Raw genomic sequence first — 26,887 nt, forward strand, 5'->3', positions numbered from 1 at the left:
CTCAGTTTGCGTCGCGGGCTGTGAGGTCAGAGGAAAGGGCCCGGCTGAGTTGAGGGGGTGGGGGATGGCGCTGTCAGCGGAGCGGGCCGCGCTGGCGTAGCCGCTCGGTTCCGAGCTGGGAAGGTGGCGGCCTTAGCTCGCAGGCAAAGGGCAGCTCTGAGCCCCCGGCGCTCCAGGAGCCGCGCCTTTGTAGAAGCGCCTGCCGGGCGGGCCGGGCGCGCTGAGCAGCAGCGGCAGCGCCGGCCTCAGCGCCGGCCCCTGGTCTTGGCGGCCGCTGCGTCCCCCGACGCAGAGGCAGGTACTCGGGCTCCGGGTTGTCGGCATCGTAGTGGGTGGCGCTGGTGGGAGGCAGAGGCTTGTCCGCAGTAAGAGGGGAGCCGGCCGTGGGGCTGCCTGCTGCGGAGGGCCGTCCCCGTCCCCGCCTCCGCCCGCCTCCCCTGGGGAGCCCTCGGGACTGTGGGCGGCTCTGTGGAGGGCACCACTGCGTCACCCCTCAAGGGAGGCTTGACGAGGAGGTTAGGGGATGTGGCTTCGGCTCTCTGTGACTCACCGGACACGCGAACTCGCGCTTTGGTTCCTTTCTGGTCTTCAAGGGTTTAGTCAAGCGTTGAGAGCTAACATTCCCTTGTGGAGTGGGGGAAAGGGAACAAGTGGAAGGACGTTCCTTTAGAATTGTCAGTGGCTGCTCTTCAAGGCCTCTTGTTCCTGTTTTTATTTGGGACAGAGACAACTTTTTGAGGGCAAGTGTGCAAAATGAACTAGTATTCGCCTGCTGACGAAATGTGTAAGCTGTTTTATTCATGATGAAATCTGCGGTTTTTTTGCCCTATTTTTGACCTTCTTTTCTTATTTAAGTCATTTCGACTTCAAGTTCTTTGAGGGCAGACGTTGTGTCTTGTTCGCTGTCGTTGACCTGGCAGCTGGAAAAACATCTGACTTAAAATAGGAACTTCAAGATATTTGTTGAATGAATGCATTTTCAAACCCAATTGCTTACTTACATTGTTGGTTTTCCTCAACTCGTGTCACCTCAGCTGTCTTTCTCATTGGCTTTCTCCCACTCACCAAGTGTGAGCACGTCTGTGTGTGTGTATTTTTTGTGTGAGCCTTTTTATGTGCACCCATCTCAGACAGTTGAAGCAGAACACTGTTGAAATGTTTTATGCTGACTAATGTTTTATTTTTTTGATCATTTGCATTTCCTTTTTTTGGTTACTTGATTTTTAGCTGTCTAAGTGATAGAAGCATCTAGTTAAAAATTAAGTAGTATAGTATAGAGGGATTGCATAATAAAATGCAGCAGTTCAGTGTCTCCCCTCCCGCCCTCAGTCCTGTTCTTCACAGATAAGCACTGTTAACTTCTTCTGATTTTAAGTTGTATGTTGAATAAGTTAAACTGCTAATTCTGGTGTGGTTTTTTTGTGTGTGAAATTTTTGTTGTACATTATTGTTTATCAATCACCATGTAAGTGCATCCCTGCACCCCTTGTGCCCACCCCCCACTGCCCTAGCCCCTGGTAACCACCAAACAGTTCTATCCATCCGTCCATGTGTTGGTTTATATTCCACATATGAGTGAGATCATAACAGTGTTTGTCTTTCTCTTTCTGGCTTATTTCACTTAACTTAATACCCTCCAGGCCCATCCTTGTTGTTGCAAATGGGACGATTTTGTGTTTATGGCTGAGTAGTATTCCATGGTATATATATACCACATATTCTTGATCCAATCATCAGACGAGGACACTTGGGTTGCTTCTACTTCTTGGCTATAGTGAACAATGCTGCAATGAACATAGGGGTGCATAAGCCTCTCTGGATTGTTGATTTCAGGTTTGTTGGATAGATACCCAGTAGTGGGATAGCTGGATCATAAGGTATTTCTATTTTCAATTTTTTGAGGAATCTCCATACTGTTTTCCATAGAGGCTGCACCAGTTTGCATTCCCACCAGCAGGTGATTAGGGTTCCCATTTCTCCACAACCTCTCCAGCATTTATTGTTTTTTGTCTTGGTGATTATAGCCACTCTAACGGGTGTAAGATGATATCTTAGTGTGGTTTTGATTTGCATTGCCCTGATGATTAGTGATGTTGAGCATCTTTTCATGTGCCTGTTGGCCATCTGTATATCTTCTTTGGAGAAGTGTCTGTTCATTTCCTCTGCCCATTTTTTGATCGGGTTGTTTGTTTTTTTGTTATTCAGTTGTGTGAGTTCTTTATATATTATGGAGATTAATCCCTTGTCAGATATACGGTTTGCAAAGATTTTTCCCAACTGGTGGGTTCCCTGTTCATTTTGATCCTGGTTTCATTTGCCTTGTAGAGGCTCTTTAATCCATGAAGTCCCACTTGTTTATTTTTTCTTTTGTTTTCCTTGTCTGAGGAGACATGGAATTCATAAGATCCCTTTATGGCTGATGGCGAGTAGTGTACTATCTATATTTTCCTCCAGGAGTTTTATAGTTTCAGGTCTCACCTTCAGGTCTTTGATCCATTTTGAGTTAATTTTTGTGTGTGGTGAAAGAAGGTGGTCTACTTTCATTCTTTTGCAAGTGGCTGTCCAGTTTTCCCAGCACCATTTATTGAAGAAACTTTCCTTTCTCCGTTCTATATTCTTAGCTCCTTTGTTGAAGATTAGCTGCCCATAGATATGAGGTTTTATTTCAGGACTGTCAATTCTGTTCCATTGATCTGTGTGTCTGTTTTTGTACCAGTACCACGCTGTTTTAATTACTGTCGCTTTGTAGTATGTTTTGAAGTCAGGGATTGTGATGCCTCCAGCCTTGTTCTTCTTTCTCAGGATTGCTTTAACTATACGGGTTCTTTTGTTGCCCCATCTGAATGCTAGTATTCTTTGTTCTATTTCTGTGACGAATGTCCTTGGGATTCTGATTGGGATTGCATTGAATCTGTAGATTGCTTTAGGTAGTATGGACATTTTAACTGTGTTTATTCTTCCAACCCAAGTGCGTGGAATATTTTTCCATTTCTTTATGTCATCATTGATTTCACTCAGTAATGTCTTATAGTTTTCATTGTATAAGTCTTTCACTTCCTTTGTTAAATTTACTCCTAGATATTTTATTCTTTTTGTTGCAATTGTAAATGGGATTGTCTCCTTGAGTTCTCTTTCTGTTAGTTCGTTGTTGGTATATAGAAATGCAACTGATTTCTCTAAGTTGATTTTGTACCCTGCCACCTGGCTGTAGTTGTTGATTATCTCTAATAGTTTTCCAATGGATTCTTTAGGGTTTTCTATATAAGATCATGTCATCTGCCAACAGCGAGAGTTTCACTTCTTCTTTGCCTATTTGGATTCCTTTTATTCCTTTTTCTTGCCTAATTGCTCTGGCCAGAACCTCCAGTACTGTGTTGAACAGGAGTGGTGAGAGTGGGCACCCTTGTCTTGTCCCTGTTTTCAGAGGGATGGCTTTCAGTTTTTCCCCGTTGAGTATGATGTTGGCTGTGGATTTGTCATATATGACCTTTATTACGTTAAGGTACTTTCCTTCTATACCCATTTTGTTGAGAGTTTTTATCATAAATGGATGCTGGATCTTGTCAAAAGCCTTCTCTGCATCTGTTGAGATGATCATATGGTTTTTATGCCTCGTTTTGTTAATGTGGTGTATCACATTGATTGATTTGTGGATGTTGAACCATCCCTGCATCCCTGGTATAAATCCCACTTGATCATGGTGTATGATCTTTTTAATGTATTGCTGTACTCGGTTTGCCAATATTTTGTTGAGAATTTTTGCATCTATGTTCATCAGGGATGTTGGTCTATAGTTTTCCTTCTTAGTATTGTCTTTGCCTGGTTTTGGTATCAGGGTGATGTTGGCCTCATGGTATGTATTGGGAAGTGTTCATCTTCCAATTTTTGGAATAGTTTGAGAAGGATAGGTATTAAGTCTTCTTTGAATGTTTGGTAAAATTCTCCAGAAAAGCCATCTGGTCCTGGACTTTTATTTTTTGGGAGGTTTTTGATTACTGTTTCAATCTCTTTACTTGTGATTGGTCTATTCAGGTGCTCAGTTTTGGGAGGTTGTATGAGTCTAGGAATTTATCCATTTCTTCTAGATTGTCCAATTTGTTGGCATATATTTTTTCATAGTATTCTCTTATAATCTTTTGTATTTCTGTGGTATCTGTTGTAATTTCTCTTTTTTCATTTCTAATTTTATTTATTTGAGCCTTCTCTCTTTTTTTCTTGGTGAGTCTGGCTAAGGGTTTGTCAATTTTGTTTATCTTCTCAAAGAACCAGCTCTTTGTTTCATTGATCCTTTCTACTATTTTTTTTAATTTCAATTTCATTTATTTCTGCTCTGATTTTTATTATTTCTCCTTCTACTGACTTTAGACTTTGTTTGTTCTTCTTTTTTTAATTCTGTTAGGAGTAGTTTGAGGTTGCTTATTTGGGCTTTTCCTTGTTTGTCAAGGTGAGCCTGTATTGCTATGAGTTTCCCTCTCAGGACTACTTTTGCTGCATCCCATATGAGTTGGTATGGTGTATTTTCATCTTCATTTGTCTCCAGATATGCTTTGATTTATCCTTTAATTTCATCAATGATCCATTGGTTGTTTAGTAGCATGTTTTTGAGCCTCCACAGCTTTGTCACTTTCCTGGTTTATTCCTTGTAGTTGATTTCTAACTTCATGGCATTATGGTCTGTAAAGATGCTTGTTATGCTTTCAATCTTCTTAAATTTGTATAAGCATGCCTTGTTTCCCAGCATATGGTCTAGTCTTAAGAATGTTCCATGCGCGCTTGAGAAGAATTTGTACTCTGCTGTGTTTGGATGGAGTGCTCTGTATATGTCTATTAAGTCCATCTCATCTAGTTTTTTGTTTAGGTGCATTATTTCCTTATTTATTTTCTGTCCGGATGATCTGTCCATTGATGAGAGTGGGGTGTTAAGATCTCCTGCTACTGTTGTGTTGTTAATATTTCCTTTTAGGTTTGTTAGTAGTTGCTTTATGTACCTTGGTGCTCCTGTATTGGGTGCATATATATTTAAAAGTGATATGTCTTCTCGGTGGATTGTCCCTTTTATCATTATGTATTGCCCCTCTTTGTCTCACATTACCTGTTTTATCTTGAAGTCAACTTTGTCTAAGTATGACAACACCTGCTTTCTTTTGTTTGCCATTAGCTTGGAGTATTGTCTTCCATCCTTTCACTCTGAGCCTGTGTTTGTCTTTAGAGCTGAGATGTGTTTCCTGGAGGCAGCATATTGTTGGGCCTTGTTTTTTAATCCATCCCACCACTCTGTGTCTTTTGATTGGAGAATTCAGTCCATTTACATTTAGGGTAATTATTGATATTGGGGGCTTGTTGTTATTTTATCGCTCTTTTTCCAGTTCTTTTGCATTTCTTTTGTTTCTTGTCCCGTGTGTTTCAGGCTACCAGTTTAGTTTGGTAGTTCTATATGGGGGATCTCTTAGTTTTCTCCTTCTTTATTGTGTGTGATTCTGTTCTGATTATTTGGTTAGCGGTTACCATGAGGTTTGTATTAAAAATCTCATGGATGTGTGATAGTCCATTTTTTGATGGCCTCTTATTCCCTTAGACTAAGTCCATTCAGTCCCTTTCCTCTTCCTCTTCTAAGTTATTGTTGTCACATCTTATTCCTTCTTGTGTTTAACATGATAAGGTTATATTTATGCTTGGTGCTTACCCTCCCTTGATCTTTGGTTTTATATTTAAGTATTTGCTAATCTATTTTGATAGAGGACTGCAATTTTTCTGGTTTTGTTGACGTATTTTCCTCCTTGTTCAAAACTTTGAACCCCCTTTCTCTTTTTTTCCTCAGGGATGAGGGCCTTCTTGAGCACTTGTTGTAGTGGAGGTCTTGTGGCAATGAACTCCCTTAGCTTTTGTTTATCTGGGATAGTTATTATTTCTCCATCATAACTGAAGGATATTTTTGCTGGATAGAGTATTCTTGGCTGAAAGTTTTTGTCCTTCAGAATTTTGAATATATCGTTCCACTCTCTCCTAGCCTGTAAAGTTTCTGTCGAGAAATCGGCTGAGAGCCTGATAGAAAATCCTTTGTATGTTAATTTTTTTTGTCTAGTTGCCCTCAATATTTTTTCTTTGTTGTTGACTTTTGCCAGCTTTACTACTATATGCCTTGGAGAGAGTCTTTTCATGTTGATATATTTAGGAGATCTATTTATTTCATTCACTGGTATTTCCAGCTCCTTCCCCAGGTTTGGGAATTTCTTAGATATTATTTCTTTGAACAAGTTCTCTGCTCCTTTTTCCCTCTCTTCTCCCTCTGGAAGATCTATAATCCTTATGTTGGAGTTCCTAATTGAGTCGGATATTTCTCGGAGAGTTTCTTCATTTCTTTTTAGTTTTAGTTCTTTTTCCTCCTCTATCTGGAGCATTTCTGCATTGCTGTCCTCCATATTGCTAGTTCTTTCCTCCATATTGTCAGTTCTGATGCTTAAGGCTTCCATATTTGTCTTTATCTCCTCTATTGTGATTTTCATCTCTAAGATTTCTGATTGGTTTTCTTTACAGTTTAAATCTCTTTTGTGAAGAAACTCCTGATTTCATGGAATTGTCTGTCTGTGTTTTCTTGTATTTCATTAAGCTTTTTTATGATGGCTATTTTGAATTCTCTGTTGTTAAGGTTATACATTTTTGTGCTTTCCAGGTTGACTTCTGGGTGCTTGTCGTTTTCCTTTTGGTCTGGAGATTTAATATATTTTTGCATGGTGCCTGTCGGTGTTGGCTTACTTTTCCTCATAGTGAAAATATATGGTTGCAGTTTCCTCTTGCTGCCTCTGGGTGGGGGTCAAGGGCTGTCTATTCTGGCTGCCTCAATCCGCAGGCACTCTTGCCAGCCCCTGGCTGATCTGAGGCGTGGCTGAGTGGAGGCTGCTGGGGCAAAGTGTGGGAACAGCTGGAGCTGGAGCGTGGGAACAGCTGAGACTGGAGTGCAGCTAGGCTGAAGCAGCTGAGGCTCGGGTGCAGGTGGGTTGAAGCAGCTGCAGCTGAAGTGCCACTGGACCAAAGAAGCAGGGGCTGGAGTGCCGCTTCGCCAAAGAAGCTGGAACTGGAGTGCACTGGGCCGAAGAAGGAAGAGCTGGAGCACCGCTGGGCCAAAGAAGCTGTAACAGGAGTGCGCTGGGCCAAAGAAGCTGGAACTGGAGTGCGCTGGGCCAAAGAAGGAGGAACTGGAGCGCTTCTGGGCCAAAGAAGCTGGAACTGGAGTGCAGTGGGCTGAAGTTGCTGGCGCCAAGTCAGCTGGAGCCTGAGCACAGGCCAAGCCGAAGCCACTGGAGCCAGGGGTTGCGGGGGGGGGGTCAAGCTGAAGGAGCTGGGGGCAGGGCACGGGGAAGCTGGGGCCGTGGCTTGGTCCAGCCAGAGCAGCTGGGGCTGTGGCGAGGTGGGGACTAAGCGGCCGCTGCCTCTGGTGCGGGGGCACAGGCTCGCCCCGCTGCTGGTCAGGCCCAGGCACCTGGGGGCTGCTGCCTGTGGGGTTGGGGCAAGGTCACGCTGCTCCTCCTGGTGGGGCCTGGGCACCTTGTGGCCACTGCCTCTGGGGACGGGGCTGAGCTGAAGTGCCGCTGTGCTGAAGCGCCAGTCGGGTGGACCAGGTGGGGGAGGGGCGCTTACTTTCGCCTCCCTGATCTCAGAGGTTTCTCGCCTCGCTGTTGTTTTCTGCTCTCCTGAGGGGCTAGCTTGTTGAAACTACCCTTGCAACAGCTCTGCTCCTTCCGTAGGGGGATCCCCTCGGGCTGTGAGGGGTCTTGGAGAGCACCAGTTTTCATGTGGCGAGCCGCCCCTCCCCTCCTCTGAGAGCTGCATGGTCTCAGTCTTTGAGTCGCAGTCTTTGGGGAAGGAAAGGCGCTCCTTTTACCTCCTTCCACTTCTGTTGGGGATTCCAGCACATCTGTCCTCGGGTGTAAGGCTGCCTGGGTGCCTCAGGCGTCCCCTGTGTTGTGTGAATAGCTTTTCTTGGAATATGAATGTCCTTTTTGTTGTGTCTTAGAGGGGGAGAGTTCAGTGGGGAAAGCTCACTCCGCCATGATGCTGACGTCCTGCTTTTTTTTTTTTTTTTTTGACTTCTTAAGATAGTCCACACCATCCACAACCTCTCTTCTCCAAATTTTTGAATAGTCATCATAATTTTTAGTTTTCATATGGTTAGTTTTATAATTCTAAATAATATATGTAAACTATTTTTTTCACAACACTTTTGAAAATATATTTTGGTTCCTTATTTGGTAAAATGAGGAAAGTAGTGTCTCTCTACCTTTTCCTTTACCACCGCAGAAACCACATCTGGTGCCCCTTCCCTTAGCTGGAACTTGACTTACACGTTGTCAGTTGTCAAGTTGTCACGGTTAATAGTATTTACCTTGTATTTCTTAACTACAATTGGTTTTTGTTTTGTTTATGTGTTAAAAACCAATAAAATGTTATAATAATATGGCTTTGTAAATATTCTTCAGTGCAGAGCCAAGAATTATGCTATAATATGTTTCCTTCCCGGTGTTTTAATTTCATGACCCCTTTTCCACACTAAGGAGAAGATTTGTAATATTATTGTTAAATTGAGTCTTCTTTCTTCCTCTCCAGTGATGAAAAATTATCTCATAGTTAAGTGTGGTTTATTTTGGGGGCCATATACTTCTTATATAGTTTTTAACTCTCCTCACTTTCATGAAGGACTTTCTTCTTTCTTTTGGGGAAAAGGTACACGTGCTTTCTTCACCACGTCCTCTCATTTTTTGTATGAGAAGCCTCCATTCCATTTCTCTGCTTGAAAACGTCCCCCTTGGAGCCCAATCACTTTCTCTTTAATTTGAACAGATTACATTCTAGTCCCTTTGTACGGCTTCCATCTTGGGTTATAGTCATTGAACTTGGGTAAGTTACATTGTTTCTTAACCACACATCACCTATTGTTTGGTTTTCTCTCTGTTTTGGTAGAATCCTAAGAAACTTATTTATAAAAGGTATGTGGATTTTAATTTTATTTTTTAATGTTTGCATGGCTGTAAATTATTTTGCTATTATGATTGATAGTTTGGCTGGGTATAGAACCAAAATTATTTCTTCAAATCTTTCAAGGCTTCACCATCTTCCAACTTCCATTGTTGCTCATGAGAAGACGAGAGTGCCAGTCTGATCTTAATTTGTTGATGCCTGAACTAATTGGTTTTCTCTCTGAAATGATTCAAATTTTTAGTTATGCTTAATGCTTTGAAAATTTATGATGACATGTCTTGCTGTGAGTTTATTCTCCTTGCAATGAACTCATTCAAAGGAGTTAGGATAAATGTCTCAGTGTGGGTCTTTTTTCATTTATCCTCCTTGAAATTATAAGCCTTTTTAATTTAAAGGTACATATTTCCCTTCAACTGTGGGGAATTTTTTCCTATTCTCTCTTTCATAATTTATTCTTGATTTTTCTCTGTCCTGTTTTTTTGAAACTCCTATAAGGTGGTTGTTGGATTCTTGTCTTGATTCACTATGTCTGTTATCTTTTCTCTTATGTTTTTATGTTTTTGCTCCACTTGCTGAGCAATCACTTCAACTTTATTTTCCAACACCTCTATCTAATTTGGTAATCACATATTTCATTTCTAAGCATGCGGTTTTAAATTATTCCTTTCTTATATTCTCTTAATTTTCTTTGTTTCATTTTTCATTTATTTACACATATCAAAATGCACTGATTTTAAGTGACCAGTTTGATGAGTTTTGATACATGTAAACATCCATGTAACAACCACCACCCCAAGCAAGACATAGTACATTTGCACTAATCCAAAAAGTTCCTGTATTTCCCTATCCAATCCCATCCTCCCTGCCCAAGGCACCAGGTTCTCATTTTTATTACTATAGTTTAGAGCTATAGTTCTGGAACTAATAAATGGAGTCATAGGATGTGAACTCTTCTGTGTCTCCTTCTTTTATCAACATAGTGTTTCTGAGATACATCTGTATTTTGACATTTGTCCCTTTTTTGTTATTATTGAATAGAATTCCATTGGATGAATATGCCATAACTTGTTTATCCATTCACGTGTGTGACATTTGTGTTGCTTCCAGTTTCTGTTATGAGTAGACATACCATGAACATTCTCATGCAAGTATTTTTATGGACAAATATTTTCATTTTTTTTGGATATAAACCTAGTAGGAGTGGATTTTCTGAGTCGTAAGCTTGGGGTATTTTTGACGTTAGAATGGTTTTCCAAAGTTCTTGTGTCACTTTGCACTCCCACCAGCAGCAGTGTATCAGCTCCAGTTCCACATTTTCCTCAACACTAGCATTACCAGTCGTTCAGATTTTAGCCATTCTGGTAGATGTGAAATGGTGTGTTGTTGTGGTTTTTAATTTGCATTTCCCTGATGATTAATGACACGGAGAACTTTTTCATGTGCTTATTGTCTATTTATGTGCCTTCCTTGTGAAAATGTATGTTTAAGACTTTTGCCTATTTTTGCATTGAGTTTTTATTTCTGTTATTGAGTTGTAGGCATTCTTTATTTACAAGTCTATTATGTATACACACTCGTACACATACATATATTTGATTAAAATGTCATATATATAAAAAATGTCATATATATGGAAAATGTCATATATATGTATACATATATAGGTATAAATTATATTTTCATTATCTTTGGTTTGGACTTCCATTTTCTCAGGAGTGCCTTTTGATGTGCAGATGTTTTAATTTTGATGAAGTCCAATTTATCATGTTCATCTTTTATGGTTAGTGGTTTTTTTATCCTGCCTAAGAAATCTTTGCCTAGCCTAAGGTTGCAAAGATACTCTCTTATGTTTTCTCGTAGAAGACTTACCGTTTTATCTTTTACATTTAGATCTATAATCCATCTCAAATTTTTGTAGATATAGCAGTAGGAGTTGAGGTTAATTTTTTTCCATATGGATATCTTCTTGTTCCAGCACCATTTGTTAAAAAGACTGTCGTTTCCCTATTGAATTCCTTGGCCTTTGTTAAAAATCAATTACTGTATTTTAAAATTTTTTTCATTTTAAAATTAAAAAAAGTATTTTTAATTTATTAAATATGTAGTATATTGCACACACATATATAGATAGAGATATAAAATATGGAAATTATGGAGCATAATTATATGAACACCAGTTAACCCACCAAGTAAGAACTAGTGTATTACTCAAGATTTTTGAAGCTTCTTATGGGTTCTTCCCTAATCTCACCCTCACTTTTCCATAATTTTTGCTATCCTCAGGTGTTTTATTGTCGTTTTTTTTTTATTTCTTTACTTTTTGAATATATTCTTACCTCACATGTAAGTCTTCCTGAATTATTATTTAGCTTTTCTTGTTTTGGAATTTTATGGAAATTGGCATAAGTTTTCTGTGACTTTTTCTTCCTACTCAACATTTTATTTCTACGATTCAACTATGCCGTTAGGTGTTGCTATAGTTTGCTCATTTTCCATCGTGTATACTCTTCCATCAGATGAACGTACCACAGTTCATTTAACCATTCACCTGTCTTTGGACCTTTATGTTGTTTCCAGTTTGGGGATAATAGGAACAATGGCACCTTGATCTTTCTTGTGTACATCCCCTTGTGTGTGTGTAGGAGTCTTTGTAGGAATGAAATAGCTAAATCGTGTCAAACTGTTTTCCAAAGTGATTGGACTAATTTACATTCTATTTCTCCATATCCTCCTAACATCATGTGTTATCAGATTTTTAAATTTTTACTATCTAGCAGGTATAAATTCTCATGTGGTTTTAGTCAGCAGTTCCTTGACTATTAATGAGGTTGTTTATCTTCTTGTATGTATATTGGCAGTTCCTTTTCACTCTTTTGTGAACTATGTCTTTCCATACTTCCTGTTTTATATAATGGATGTAATATCTTCTCAAATTTTTCTAAATGTGTTAGAGTTGGTTTTGTTTTAGTTTTTTCTTCATAAATTATTTTGGTTGCCTCCAGGGCAGATTTTTTTTTTTTTTGGTTTATTTTATTCTTTGCCCTTTATGCTATAGTGTTTTCTCAACTATCTGATGATTCTTGGTTTTGTTATTCATTATTTAAAGTTTCGTTCAGTTCGTTATTTAAAGTTTCTGGTCAGTGTCTATATTTCCTCTTTCCTGACTTCTCTCACTCTGTGAGAAGGAGAAGTTTTGATGGTCTGTGGGTTATTCAAGCTTCAGGTAAATGGAAGAGCCTTACTGATATGAACATGCAATAACAAGCTTCCTGTAAACTTGAAACTGTCAGGACTCATTGAAGAGGGAATATTCTGTCTTTTCCTTTTCATGCCATTGAAAATCTTTGATTTATGATTGGGTGGTTTTTCCTCTTTGATATCTCAGAATTTTTTAACTTCTGTACTTTTTACTGTGAAGGGTTCAGATTGGCATTTTCCTCCAAGTTATGTATTAGTCATGTTTAAGGTGAGAAAACACTGGTTTAATGTTTGGTTGATTTGTCTTAAAATTCTTTCCTTTTCCAGATTATCTTGGAAGATCTAGGACTCCGAAAATGTTTCCTTTGAAGGATGTCGAAATGGGTGCCTTTACCTTCTTTGCCTCGGCTCTGCCACATGATGTTTGTGGAAGCAACGGGCTTCCTCTTACACCAAATTCCATCAAAATTTTAGGGCGCTTTCAAATCCTTAAGACCATCACCCATCCCAGACTGTGCCAGTATGTGGATATTTCTAGGGGAAAGCATGGTGAGTTGTTGCTGTTTTCTCCTCTTTTGTATTCTCTGCTCTGTTGCCCTGATTAGGTTGTAAATGTACAGTACATACGCAGAGTAATTAGTACATGTGTGCATGCATGCCGTCACCCTTCACTCCAGCCACGCTGAGTTGTCCGAGTTTCCTAACTGCCATGGCCCCTCACCTGTCCTCGTTCGTACCCTCCTGGATTGTCCTCTGCCCCTTCCCTGCAGTCTGAGCCTAGTCCTTTTCCTTGGTTCTTGTAGAGCTTTCATTGTATTTTATTATTATTTTCTATTTTAGTTGTCTTTTCTGAGGATTCTTAGTTCTTTTTTTTTTTTTTTTTTGGTGAGGAAGATCAGCCCTGAGCTAACATCCGTGCTAATCCTCCTCTTTTTTTTTTGCTGAGGAAGACCGGCGCTGAGCTAACATCTATTGCCAATCCGCCTCCTTTTTTTTTCCCCCCTGAAAGCCTTAATAGATAGTTGTATGTCGTAGTTGCACATCCTTCTAGTTGCTGTATGTGGGGCACGGCCTCAGCATGGCCGGAGAAGCAGTGCGTCGGTGCGCGCCCGGGATCCGAACCCGGGCTGCCAGTAGCGGAGCATGCGCACTTAACCACTAAGCCACGGGGCCGGCCCCAGTGAGGATTCTTAGTTCTTAAAGATAAAGACTAAATGAGTTTTGCCTCTGACCTCAGAGCCAGTACTGTACCAGGCACATAGAAGTCACTCAGTAAATGTTTGTTGAGTGAATGAGTCAGTGAACGACTACATTTGAGTGATTCGTGTTTCTCAGATCTGAGAATCAGATTTTTAATTTTTTCTTTCAGAGAAACCACCTCTCCTTAAGCGTATTTCTTCACCCCTGTAAGAAGGAAATGAAAGTTCTAATGTTAGAAACTTTGGAAATGTCTATTTGAATGCATTTTATGATTGAAAGTAATAGTTTGAGTTAACTGTCTTGAAATGAAGAGGAAGTTGCTAATTTTTTTTTTTTTTTTTTGGAGCTGCATTGGTCTTTTCATATAGGATTCCACTTAGAGAACGGAAGTAGAAAAGTTGAGCCCTACTGGTTAAAATGTGATGTTTCGGGCTGGCTCTGTGGCCTAGTGGTTAAGTTTGGCACACTCCGCTTCAGTGGCCCAGGTTTGGTTCCCCAGCACGGACCTACACCACTCGTTAGCCATGCCATGGCAGTTACCCACATACACAATAGAGGAAGGTTGGCAACTGATGTTAGCTCAGGGCTAATCTTCCTCAGCAAAAGGAAAAAAAAAACGTCGATGTTTCACCCAGGTGTTTACTGCCTTTTCAGTAATATAGTCAGCTTCTTCCATATTCCCTATCTTAGTCCATTTGGGCTGCTATAACAAAACACTGTAAACCAAGTGGCTTATAAACAACAAACGTTTATTACTCACAGTTCTGGAGGCTGGAAAGTCCAAGATCAAGGCACCAACAGATTCCATGTCTAGTGAAACCCACCTCCTCATTGACAGCCATCTTCTCTCTGTAACCTCTCTGTAACCATGTGGGAAGGGGCTAAGGAGTTCTCTCAGTCTCTTTTTTTAAGAGCATATGATCCCATTCATGAGGGCTCTGCCCTAGTCACCTCCCAAAGGTCCCACCTCCAAACAACATCACATTGTGGATTAGGTCTTAACATGGATTTGGGAGGGACACAAACATTCAATCTATAGCATCCCTAAAGATGCTTATGGTGGCAATATTTTAATTATTTTAAAATTATTTTTGGAACCTTAGTTGCATGTCGGGGTTCTGTTTCTTAAAATTATTTTAAAGGCATTTTGGTGAAATGTATTTAATGTTTTTAACATAAAATAATTTGTAAAAGTTAACTCTATATACTTGCTGATATTGAACTTTTTTTTCTTATAAAATGGCATTTCCATGTGTTTTAACCTAATATTAAAGACTCTCAAAAAATACAAACTACATTTTCTTTCTTGTTTTGCTGAAAAATAGGCTAAATGATACTTTCAAGTAGTTTGTGTCGATGCAAATAATCCATAATCAATCTATAAATCAAAATTGTGGTGAGTTTGTTATAAGCCAGTTTGAGGACTTTAGCCCAGGAGAACTTTCCCCCTAAGGAAGGAAGCTCTCTGAAGAAGAGCGTGTACAGAGTGGTTATGTACTGTCTTAGAACAAAGAATATATATCACATATGACAGGAATATCCCTTTTACAACAGTCATGTGTTTGCTTTGCTGGCACAGCAAGTCAGTGGTCACAAGGCGAGCACAGCAAGTCAGTGGTCAGCAGATCAGTGGTCACGAGATGAGTTAAAGCAGGTCAGTAATTAATCCTCAGTTTCCGTGAAGAAATGCATATCCTTAAAGAAACGCTGATATGGGGGGAGGCAACATCCCTGTCTTTAGGGGCATCATTCTTGGCTTTGGGACATTGTAAATGGTTAAAGCAGATGTACAGTGCATGCTCAACAGGCCACATCAGGCCTGTCTGGAAAACAAGGTCAGGTCAAGTTGCTTTTAAACCAAATGGTTTCCTCATGTACATCAGTATATCCTATTGCTTTTCATTTATTCATCACTCTTAAAAATATTTGCTCTGAAAATATTTGTTTTATAGACTTTGAGTAGAAAATATTTTTGTAATAAATATTAATGGCTGATATTGAGTGTTTATTATGTATGAGGCAGTATTCTAAGTGCTCTACATATTTTAGTTAACTTAATCCTTATAGCATTACCATGATGTAGGAACATTTATTATTCTCATTTCCCAGATAAGGAAGTTAAGGCACAGAGCAATTGAATAACTAATCCAAAGTCACACAACTAGTAAGTAAGGAAAGATGTAATACTAACACTTTTTATAATTTTTTGGAAAGATTTTTAAAGCTGAGATAAATCTATGTTATTGCAAATATCAGCACATTCTACCCATCAGAGCTTATTCAGTGCCTTAAATACTTTGGAGCTCCATCACGTACCTAGTGTCTTGAATATTTAGATATGTCGGGATGCCTACTGAGAGACGTGGGAAAGAAGATGGTGAAAAGAGGTAATTGTCTTGAAGAGGATAAAATACTTGATTTTTCATATTCATATGTGAATATGAAATACACACACAAGGGCGCGCGTGCACATACAAACATGTTAAAGTATATATCATTCTCTTGGGGCTTCCTTTACTACTCAGGATTGCCTTTGATGGATCTATGCAGCAAATATCAGTAAATATTTACCAGGTTTGGCCTAATCTTTCAATAGAGAATGTGGGTGGGGCCATATTGAGGTCATAAAGGTCTGTCTCCACAGGGAACAAACTTGGAGGGCAGAGCTGATAGAAAGCTAGAATTGAAGCAGAAGTTATAAAGATGCTGATGAGTTGAAGATTTGTTTAGGAACTAGTCTTTCTTGTCCACTCTGACATTTTTTACGTTATGCTTTGGCGTACATAACCTCAGACCACTGGGGTTACAATACTTTCACAGACTCTTGCCTAACACTATGGCCCTCCTTGTCCTAGGTGCCAGGTATATGAAGATGAATAAGACAGGATCCCATTTCCCAAGGAAGCTCTAGAAGTAGTAGAGCAGAAAAATGCAAACATGATTACAGTATAGTAATAGTTGCTATAATAGATGATATACAATGTGCTATGCCATGGGAGTACCAAGGAGGGATTGTTAAATTCCACATTGAAGAGTATGGATATTAATCAGACTCCTGTATATAAATTTTCAGTGGGATAAGGGAGTTTAGAACACAGAGGGGTAGCTCTTCTGTCTGTGAAATTTTATTTACTTTGATTCATTTTAATGGTACTGGTGGCCTAAAAGGATTAATGGGTTTTCAAAAGATGTGCTGGCCTTTGATTGTTGACTTATTCCTAAGAAACCAAATCTTAATATCATTCTTAATTAATCATTCTTATCCTTTTTAAAGGAATTTACATTTTATTACTTTTTTCCAAAAACAAAATTGAGACAAATTATAGACATGCATACAATATTTTATATATGCAGTATATGAAAGAAAATATATACTCGAGATGAGGAGAAAGGAAACAAAGAATAAGATATAAAGTTAGTGATATTAATATATAGTTTCCTCACTCACATGGACTAGAAATTTATTTGTAAACTTCTTATAGGTCAATGCAAAGAAAGAAATCCACCTGCTTCAAATTGCTTTTATAATGAGGCAACATATTAAGACATTAATTTCTAAATATTTACCTGTATCTGGAAGAATGATCAGTTGCAAGCTTTATAATGTTCATACAATCTATTGCCCAGGTGAAGTATGGAGACATTAGTATAGAAACTTCTTTGGTATGAGGATCTGAGATCTCCTATGCTTGTTATGGGCAGTGTTCTCAACACATCTGGCCAAATTTGCTTTATTGTTCTTTTTTGTGTTGATCTCTGAGCTGGGAAGTCTCTGTAGCTTCTTGTCCCAGTTTTTCTGTGGGTGAACATCTAAGTAAACTAAATTTGACAGTTTAAAAAAGCAGCTCTTAACCCAAGAGCCACAGGGGCCTATGAATGAGTGTCAGGAGATCTGTGAACCTCTTGAAAATGTATATAGAATTGTGTGTGTGTTTGTGTGTGTGTATGTACAAGCATTTTTCTGGATAACCAGTCTGTAATTTTCATCAGATTCTCAAAAAGGGTTTCTAATGTAAAGAAAGGGTTTAAAAGCCCTTATGGAGAGTATCAAGAGCTATGGAGAGAATTTATCTTCTTTATTTAAAGACAAACTTGGGAAGTTCTAATGTGGGGCTGTAGACCTTCCAGAGTTGATTTGACCTGTTTCTAGGGGTGTACCTAAGGGTTTACCAGTCAGGACACCCACAATTAGATCCACTGCATAGAGTTTTGCAGTTTGCTCGCTGCACAAAAGCTTCTGGCTAATGGAATAAGGGGCAGCTGAAATCTGGTTCTCTCATTCATTCTGGGAGAGGGGCGCTCTTTCTAACTTGCTTAAGTATAACCCTGAGAACTAGTGCTAACTGTACCTACAGGAGACTTTATAGATAGCTCAGGCTGTTTGCCAAGAGTCTGGAAAGGAACCCTTGGCAAGTTTGTTGTCGTTCTTTAAAAAAAAAAATTATCACTTTTTACCAAAGTTTTTATTTGATAGTGGCTTCAGTGACATTAACTAAATGTTTAAAAATTATAGGAATCATTTGGGGCTTTTTATATCACCAAACAGTTGATAGATATTGTCAGTCCCTAAATGCTTCAAACACCCTCTCCAATTCCAGTTACAAATTCTAAAGAATTTCCAATTGTCACATTGGCCCAGTTCCAAAACCACTCCAAGCAAAGTTTGGCAGTATAGTCTATCCTCATTATCATCCGTAGCTGGTGACCATAATTAGTTTTGACGTTTTACATCTGCGAATGTGGAGTATGCCTGTCTGCCCAAACTCTTGCTACTTTACTCAGTTTTTAGGACTTCTTCATTCTTGTCTCCTAAAATGCTCTGTATTTCTTTTTACTATGTCTGAAAGCCTTTTGGAGCTTTACTTCATATGACTGGGGTCTTGCCTCTGTCCAGTTTTCCCCAGGCTTTCTTTTCTCAGAATAATTGACTTAATAGTCCTAGCTATTTCTTGAGGTCCTTCTTTTCCTCCCTTCACCTAAATGAGCCCCTGTAAACACTGAAGTAGGAGGAAACTTATGACATAATCCCTCTGGGGAACACTGTTGCTAACTGTGCACAGGAACCTTCTTTTTAGTTATCAGTGTCAGGTAGACACTGTTAGACTCTATTAGTGTTGAAGCCAGCTCAGCAATCTGGGCAGTCCCCTTAGGCCCGTCCATTGTGTCGCCAGTGACTGCATCCCCTGCTTGCCCTGCTGCTAGATCTCAGCAGCCCTCTCTTCTAGGGGAACATAGTTGTGGATGTGTATAACATTCATATATTTTAAGTTTGGCTGCCTGTAATGAGAATATCAGTGATTGTCAAAAGGTTAGAGAATTTGATTATCTTGTTTATATTGGCAGTGTTCCTTGTCCTGAAAAGTTGTATGCATGAGGAGCAAATAACTGAGTTGGAATAAGCGTTTATGTAAAGGTCTGTTTGTTCCAAAGCATCACAGTCATTTCAGTTGCACTTAGTTTGAAAAATTTGAAAAGGTTCTGCTCAACAGTCTGCTTAGTGAACAGCACACATTTCTCAATGATGTAACACCACATGATTTTGGTTTGGACTCCACTTAATTGTCTCCTCAAAGAATTTTGGTTTTGGTTCCTTTTCCCCCTTTATTTTGCTCTTACTATGCAGATATATCACATCTTGTCATTGTTAGTCCCCACGGCCTCCCTTCTTACTTGGAGTTACGTGTGACATGTGGTCTGTTTCTGTGACCTTATGTTTTCACATGTTGGGTTAGCTCAGAAGTCAGGCTTTCACTGTTTTCTGTAGATCGTTCAAAACTGGTTCAAGATGATATTAGTTTCTTGCTAATTCAGCGGGATGAAGTATTTAATCTCAAGAATAGTGGACATTTTATTAGAATTCAAGAACTTGGTTTATTAAAAGAAAAGTTAAGGAAATATCTTTGAAAGAAAAAAGGCCAATAAAGCATGAAAATATTTAAGTTAACAAATTGAATCCTTTTCTTTTTGAGCTGGAAATCTCAACAGTGTTTAGAAGCAGAGTGAGGATTATAAATGGTAATGCATCTCATTTTATTTGGTATTAATTACCCAGAAATCTTTTGGTGATTGCTAGTGAAATCAAGAACAAAATTATTTTTATTTTAGATTTGAAATTCAAGTAGAGAATAATAGAAGTGTTAAGGACCTATAAGATAATTTATTCTATATCTCTAGCTGCATATACATGTCAGCCTAAGTATATGTCAGTTCAGAGTTCCATCAGAGAAACAGAACCAGTAGGATATGTATATTAAGAGATTAATTGCTAAGAATTGACTTATGCGACTCTGGGGACTGAGTAGGCCAGTCTGAAATCCGTAGGGCAGGCTGTCAAGAAGGACAAGCTGAACTCCCACAGGCACTGAAGCTGCCATCATGGGTGGAGTTACTACTTCTTCAGGGAAGCCTCAGTGCTGCTCTCAAGGCCTTTACAACTGATTGAATCAGGGTCACCCAGATTATCCAGGATAACCTTCCTTAAGTAGAGTAAACTGATCGCAGATTTTATAAATATTGATTTAGATATTATATTTAAAAGGTGATGAGCTAGTCTCAGTTTTTACTGTGAACAACAAAAGAATGATGCAGCCAGCTGTATTCTAATAACCTTTCATGTTATCTTAACACATTCATAATTAACCTTTTTCTTTCTCTAAGTTAAAAAAAATTTTTTTAATCTTTCTTTTAGTCCCTCTCCTTATTCAACTCCTTTATTATCTTTCTTGCTTAGCATTGTACTCTCTTCAGTTTCTTAGCATTAACTTAAAACATGCAGCTCAGGCAGTATGTGTACTGCAGTGATATTGGCATTCATCAAATATTTGTTTGAAGAAAGATTATTTCACAGTTCTTGTAAGTTCTACTCATTAAAGTTCATCTTAGTGTCACATTTGTTTTTTATATTTTTATAAATAACATCACTACGTTGCTGACTTTTATTTGGCACATTATGATTCCCAAATATTTTTGTCATATTTTATTCTGTGAAACTATAATGTTTTTATAACAAACAGAAGTTATTTTCAAACAGTGGTCCAGAGTTTCAGCGTGAGGACTCTCTAATGATTTCTTGAAAAAACTGGTTCATATTGGAAACATTGTTTTGGTATACACTCCGTTACCTCTGGGAGAAACTTTGATATTCTGCCAAGGATTATGGCTCTACTGTATTAAAATAATGCTTCAAAATTCCATAGACTCCTGAATATTTAAAATGATTAATGGAGCATACACATTTTAGTAAGTTCTGATGTTTTTGTTTTATTTCAGTGCTACTGAGGTATTATTATACCCACTTTACAGCATAGGCATATAATTTTCTACACAGGACTGATGTCTATTTAGATAATGACTGTCACCACATGAAACTCCTGTTCATTTCTAATGGCTACATCATGCCTTTGCTCAAGTTAATTCACTTTGACAAATATTTTTATATTAAGTGCTTATATATTTGAGGTGCCATTCTAGACACTGGCAGTACATTTTGAACAAGACCAACATTGTTCCTGCCATCATGAAACATATTATCTAGAGGAGATCAAAGACATTAAATAAAAACATATACAAATCTTTAGAGTTGAAATAAGTGCTACAAAAGAAAAGTGCAATTCAGAATAGATTATGTTATAGAAGGAGCAAGTTGAGTTGGAGGGGCCGGAAAAGTGTTTCCTGAGGAAGTCACATTTAAGTGAGGGATGCATAATCAAAATACCTCACACTTAGGGAATGATCACTATGTGCCAGGCACGATTCACATCCTTATTATATATAACTCATTGCAACCTCAGAGTTACTCTATGAGGTAGGTGCTATAATTTTTGTCATTTTACAGAAGAGGAAACTACAGCATGGAGAGGTTGGCAAACTTCTCCAAAGTCACATTACTAATGGGTAGTAAACCTCATGAGTAGTCTAATAGTTTGTGCTCTTCACCACTATGTTTCATGATAGGAGTTAACTGGGAGAAGAGAGTAGGGAAGATCATTTCAGGCATTGGGAACCTATGTGCTGATACCTTAAGGCAAGATGGGGGAGGAAGGCAGGGTGACTGGAAGTTGGTGAACTAGAGATGAAATAACAGAAAATGAAGCTGGAGAGGGAGTTACATATCGGATTTATTTATTACTGTTTCATCACTTAGACTTGAGTATGAAAATATGTTAGAGGGTAATAAGATTAATGTGAGAAGACCAGTTAGGAGATTGTTGCAGTAATTTAATAAGAGAGATGCTGGCTTGAACCCAGATGGCAGATGGAGCAAACTGTACAGATTCTGAAAACATTTGGGCGATAGAAATAGCAGGGCTTTTTGTTTGGATGTGAGAAGGGGAGATTAGTCCTAAGTTTCTAGCTGGAGCAGCTGGCAGGATAGTAATAGCATTTACTGAAATAGTACGAAAAGGAACAGGCTTAAGGAGCAAAGTGTAAGTTCTTTTTGGGTTCTGTTGAGTTTGAGGTGACTTTGATATTCAAGTGAGACGTTGTCTATAAAAGCCTGGAGTTCAGAAGAGAGTTCTGAGCTTCAGATAAAATATGAGAATTTTTCAGCCTTGGGAGTAAATGAGAAAATGCAGTATGAAGACCCTGAATCAAAGGTGGAGGAACTAGAAGCATTTAAATTTGGGCAGATGAGGTGCCAGTGTACAGAGTAGACTGAGGAGAGGTAGCCCAAAAGGTGTTAAGGAAAACTGACGGAATGTGGCAAGATGCGAAGCAAAGGAATGCGGCAGCCTCCCGTTTGGTTTTCTGATAGTGTTGTTTGCTTTTTCCTTCCAGAATTTCACAGTTGTACTAAAGTGCTTGGAGTTCAACTTGGCGTGGTGTTTTCCTTATTGAAGAACTAGACTTTTTATCTCATGATTTTCTTTCTTATTCTTTTTCCTTTTTTTCCCTCATTGTTCTTTCAAATTTAATTTCTTTAAATTCCTGTTTAGATTGCTAGCAGTCTTTCGGTCTCCTGCCCTCCCAGCTCACGTCACTGCCTGTGTAACATCAGCCTTCATCTCTCCCCCATGCAAGACCGCACCTTGAACCAGTCCTTACTGAGAGTTACTCCTTTTCCTGGACCTCGCACTCTGAAGTTTTCCCCTCCCTTCTTCTGCCATCTCATTTTTCTACCTCAGCTACTTTTCATTTGCACCAAACCTCTTTACAGTTGTCACTGTTCCCAATCTCTGCACCTTTACTTCTTTATCTTGTCTTAGTCTGCCATCTATATTTTGTGTTAACCTTCTTCCTTATCTAACTTAGAACGTGTTTTTCACAGATACTCAAAGAACCCCAATTTCTTTCAAACCCTTGATCTCTCCTGAAATAACCTTATCAAATCCCCACCTGTTTGTAAGCCCAGTTATACTTTTCACTCGTTCCTCTTACATTCATTCATTAAGAAAAGTATTGATCTGCTACTGTGTCAGACAATGTGTTAGTCGCTAGAGATAACTGATGAGGAAAAGTATGACCTGACCCGCAGAACTGTACTGTCTTATTCTTAGACAGTTGATCTATTGGAAAATAAAAACTAGTATTAGTTTATTATATAGTATTGATTCTACCCACCAAAATTTTATATTATTACTTAATCTCAGCAGGCCCCATGATGTTGCAAACAATCCCAAGTCGATTTTCTGCTTTTTCTCCATAGTCATGATTCAGAACATTTCTACTTTTCTCGAGTTTCTGAACTCAATTTCAAAGACCTTGTGTTTGAACCAGACTGTCAAGACAATTTGTCGCTAGCTCCCAATTTCCCCCTTGCTCCAGGATTTCTTTATATCTTCATCCAAGCTTTCCCTTCTCCTAGTCTGTGTCAGAAGGATTGCTTCTTTTTTCTGAAGGTAAATCTTTCCATCTGTTTTCCCTGATGCACATGGGAGAAACTCTAGAGAAAAATACAAGATGAAAAGAAATTGTTATTTATGTGTTTTATTATACATTATTAATAATGTGTTTTGTTACACATTTATCCTGTTATTCTATATATATGGTAATTGTGTAGTTAATATAGAGTTTGAAAAGCTCTTAAAATATCATTTGCACTACACGTTAATATCTTTAGTGGGTATATTATTTTGTTATTAAAACGTGTGTTAATCAAATATAAAGTGGATTTGCTTTGTTTTACTCAGAGAGACTGGTGGTGGTGGCTGAACACTGTGAACGGAGTCTAGAAGACTTGCTTCGAGAGAGGAAACCCGTGAGGTACTGTGCAATATCAGTACAATTAAATGAAAAGCAGGAATTGGCAAACAAAAAGGCATTTTAACTAGAAACTGCAGAGTTTTAGTTTCCTCTGTTACTTGTTTAAGGATCAAATCCAGGTGCAGATTTTCATTTTAGGAAATTTAATTCACAGGCCTCATAGAAATTCAGCACTGACATTGTCCAGTGTCCAGTTGTGAGGTAGGCATTCTTTAAAGTACTTGACAAAAAAATTCCTAAAGAGGATATATATGAAAATTTGAAATCTTTTTAGTACTAAGTAAGCATTTCTGTGGCTGAGATTAGGAGTATTTTCCTGAGAGGAGTATATGGTGACTTCTCATAAGATTCTGGTATTCCTAGGGACTCCTTGATCTGTGTTAAGTAAAGGCCATGTTGCAGAGTAGAGAGAAATAATAATCATGGCTTGGGTGGAATCTAATGATACAGTTTGAATTCAGTTATTTCAGTGACTCAGTAAATTTACTTTCCATTCTTGGCAAGAAGAGTGTGTGGTCTCAACTTTATTATAAATATACTATGATGTGAACTTCTTCACAGATTTTCTGAAATTATCTTAAAATCATGAAAAATATTCCTTTAATGAATAAAGAAAGTTTTGACAAACCAATGAAAACTGCTGGCTGTGAGTCTTTATAGCATTGTAATTATCCATCCTAGTTAAAGAAATATTCTTATTCTCAGTCACTACTTTTCAATCACTGCTATCTTATGGATGAAAATAAACCTTTTTCAAGGGAGGAAAAAAATGTGTATCTTACTAACTGGTAGTAATTTAGTAGAAGCAAAACAAATTAATTGAATAAAAATACTTTCCTTGTTACTTTAAATGATTTAGTTTTAAGTGGCTCTAGAATGGAAGATGCAGATATCAAGGGTATGCCTGCCTTTCTTGCCTCTTGAGAAAAGTCTAACCTAACCATAGCTAATAAAAGTGACTTTCCTATGTATTTAGAAATAGCTCAACCTTATTTAGTGAATATGTTTTTATAATTACAATTTTTGCATGTCACAAATTTTTGATTTTATTTTTTTAAGAGCATATCACTCGGGGCCGGCCCAGTGGCATAGTGGTTAAGTTTGTGCGCTCTGCTTCAGCGGCCTGGGGTTTGCAGGTTCCGATCCCGGGCACAGACCTACATACCACGCATCAAGCCATGCTGTGGCGGCATCCCATATACAAAATAGAGGAGGATTGGCACAGATGTTAGCTCAGGGCCACCCTTCTTCAAGACAAAAAAGGAAGATTGGCTACAGATGTCGGCTCAGAGCTGATCTTCCTCACCAAAAAAAAAAAAGAAGAAGAACATGCTCACTAGTTTAAATTTATACTTTATAGGCCACTGATGCTAAAAAAATTCTCTGTGAAAGCTAGTTGACATTTAAATTGAAAACCATTTGTAGCCACATCTTTACCTCTGAAAAAAACACTTTCTTTTTCATTCAGCCTGGGTTAAACTTTTATGAAGATTTACAATGCGGTATGTATGATGAAAAAGCCAGTAACCAGTGAGGCAGCCTTGAACAGTCTCTTAATCCTTTTCCTTATCTGTAAAACAAGCAGTTTTACTTAATTGAGCAATCATTCTAGAGGAAGTTATTCTCGACTTTATATTTTATTTAATATGCATTACATCTTATAATATAGTGATCATTTGCCTTTATAAGTATATATTTTTATGTTTTCTTATACTAATGTGTCAACCTTATATTGCTTCTTATTTAAATGGTAGATTTCTTGACAGAGGAACCCATGACAAATCTAAGTGTAAAACTTCAGTGCTATAATGTAAAAGGCAAATTGTTATAGAAACATCTATTTTATGGTCCAGCAATCCCACTCCTAGGTAGAGGACTTCCTTAAATTTTGTGTGCTAGGTACTTCATTTGCCTCACTCTAGTTCCAGCCCTGCCTTGGTGTTTAACCATGAGAAGGGAAAAATACATGTCCACCAAAACATTTGTTCCAGAAACATTATTCATAGAAGCCCCAAACGGGGAAGAACTCAAATGTCCATCAGTGGGAGAATGGATAAACAAATCATGGCATATGAATCAACAGTGAAGAGGAATGAACTACTGATACACTCAACAACATGAGGACAGCATGATGAACCTTAGAAATATCATGCTGAGCAAGAGAAGCCAGACACAAAAGATTGTAGTCTTCTGTTTATGTAAAGTTCTAGAGTGATCAAAACTCATCTGTGGTGATAGATATAACAACAGTGCTTGACCCTGGTTAGGGGAGGGGATAATATAAGAACTGATCCAAAATAGCCTTGAGGGAACTATCTGGGGTAGTTGAAATCTTTTACATCTTGATCAGGGTACTTATATGGTGCATCTTCTTGCAAAACTTGTCAAAATTCACTGAAATACATACTTAAGATGTGTACTTTTCACCCATGTAAATTGTACCTCCATTTTTTTAAAAGCCTGCTGATTTATTTGCTTGGCTTGAGTTGTGATCCCTCATGTATCAACAGTATTATGTTGTTAATGAAGATGCCTGATGTAGTGGCATACTTGTGTTTCTTTGTTTCTATAGGAAAAAATAATATGAATTAGTTATTGCTGCTTAACAAATTACCTCAACACAGCAGCTTAAAACAACAGTAAACATTTATCGTTTTATACAGTTTCTCTGGGCCAAGAATTAAGGAATGTCTTAGCTGGGTGGTTTTAGCTCAGGTTATCATAAGGCTGTGGTCATTTCAAAGCTTGTCTGGGGCTGGATGATCTGTTTTTAAGGTAGCTCACTCATTTGGTGCCAGTTGTGACGGGAGGCTTTAATTCCTTCCTGCCTTGAGGGCTTTGCCACAGTCCTCTTGACTATCTTCACAACGTAGTGGTTGCTTTCTCTCAATGTGAGCAATCTAAGAGACAAAAGAAAGCAAGGTGGAAGCTGCAAAGCCTTTTATGACCTAGCCTTAGGAACCACTCACCTTTCTGCAGTATCCTTTTGGATACAGAGGTCAACTATTAACTCTATTCATTGTGGGAGGGGACTGTACCAGAATAGGAATCCAGGAGTCAGGGGTCATTGGGGATCACCTTAGAGGCTGGCTGTCGCAGATATCTTAGAGATCATACAAGTACTTAAAAAATAACAGGAGCGAAATAGTAAACCAACATTCACACTAACTGAAAAAATAACTAAAGGTCTGAAAATTATTCACTATTCATTTGGGGTATTTGGGACAGAAGAAAGGAAGGAGTTTGCACTATGAAGAGATGGTAGTCTGTTAAGGGAATATCCAGAACTACCAGAGGTGGAATAGTCTTCACG

The 26,887-nt window shown here is 38.5% G+C and overlaps 1 protein-coding gene across 7 annotated transcripts in view; it reads left to right on the forward strand.

Moving 5' to 3' along the window:
* Positions 1-50: 50 nt before the first annotated feature.
* TBCK (TBC1 domain containing kinase) overlaps positions 51-26,887 on the forward strand; it is a 213,167-nt gene continuing 186,330 nt past the window's right edge. For 2 of the 7 annotated variants that reach the window (XM_087437761.1, XM_087437765.1), the window contains exons 1-3: positions 52-298; positions 12,499-12,720; positions 23,502-23,574. In XM_087437761.1, coding sequence (XP_087293887.1) covers positions 12,528-12,720; positions 23,502-23,574 — 266 coding nt within the window. In that variant the 5' untranslated portion in view covers positions 52-298; positions 12,499-12,527. Of the gene's footprint in view, positions 299-12,498; positions 12,721-23,501; positions 23,575-26,887 lie in introns of those variants that run through there. The other 5 variants (XM_014784608.2, XM_087437763.1, XM_087437764.1 and 2 more) reach the window with 4 other exon arrangements.

This window comes from Ceratotherium simum, chromosome 12 (assembly GCF_057802395.1).
Source record: "Ceratotherium simum simum isolate JZ-2026a chromosome 12, ASM5780239v1, whole genome shotgun sequence".
Taxonomy (NCBI): Eukaryota; Metazoa; Chordata; class Mammalia; order Perissodactyla; family Rhinocerotidae; genus Ceratotherium; species Ceratotherium simum.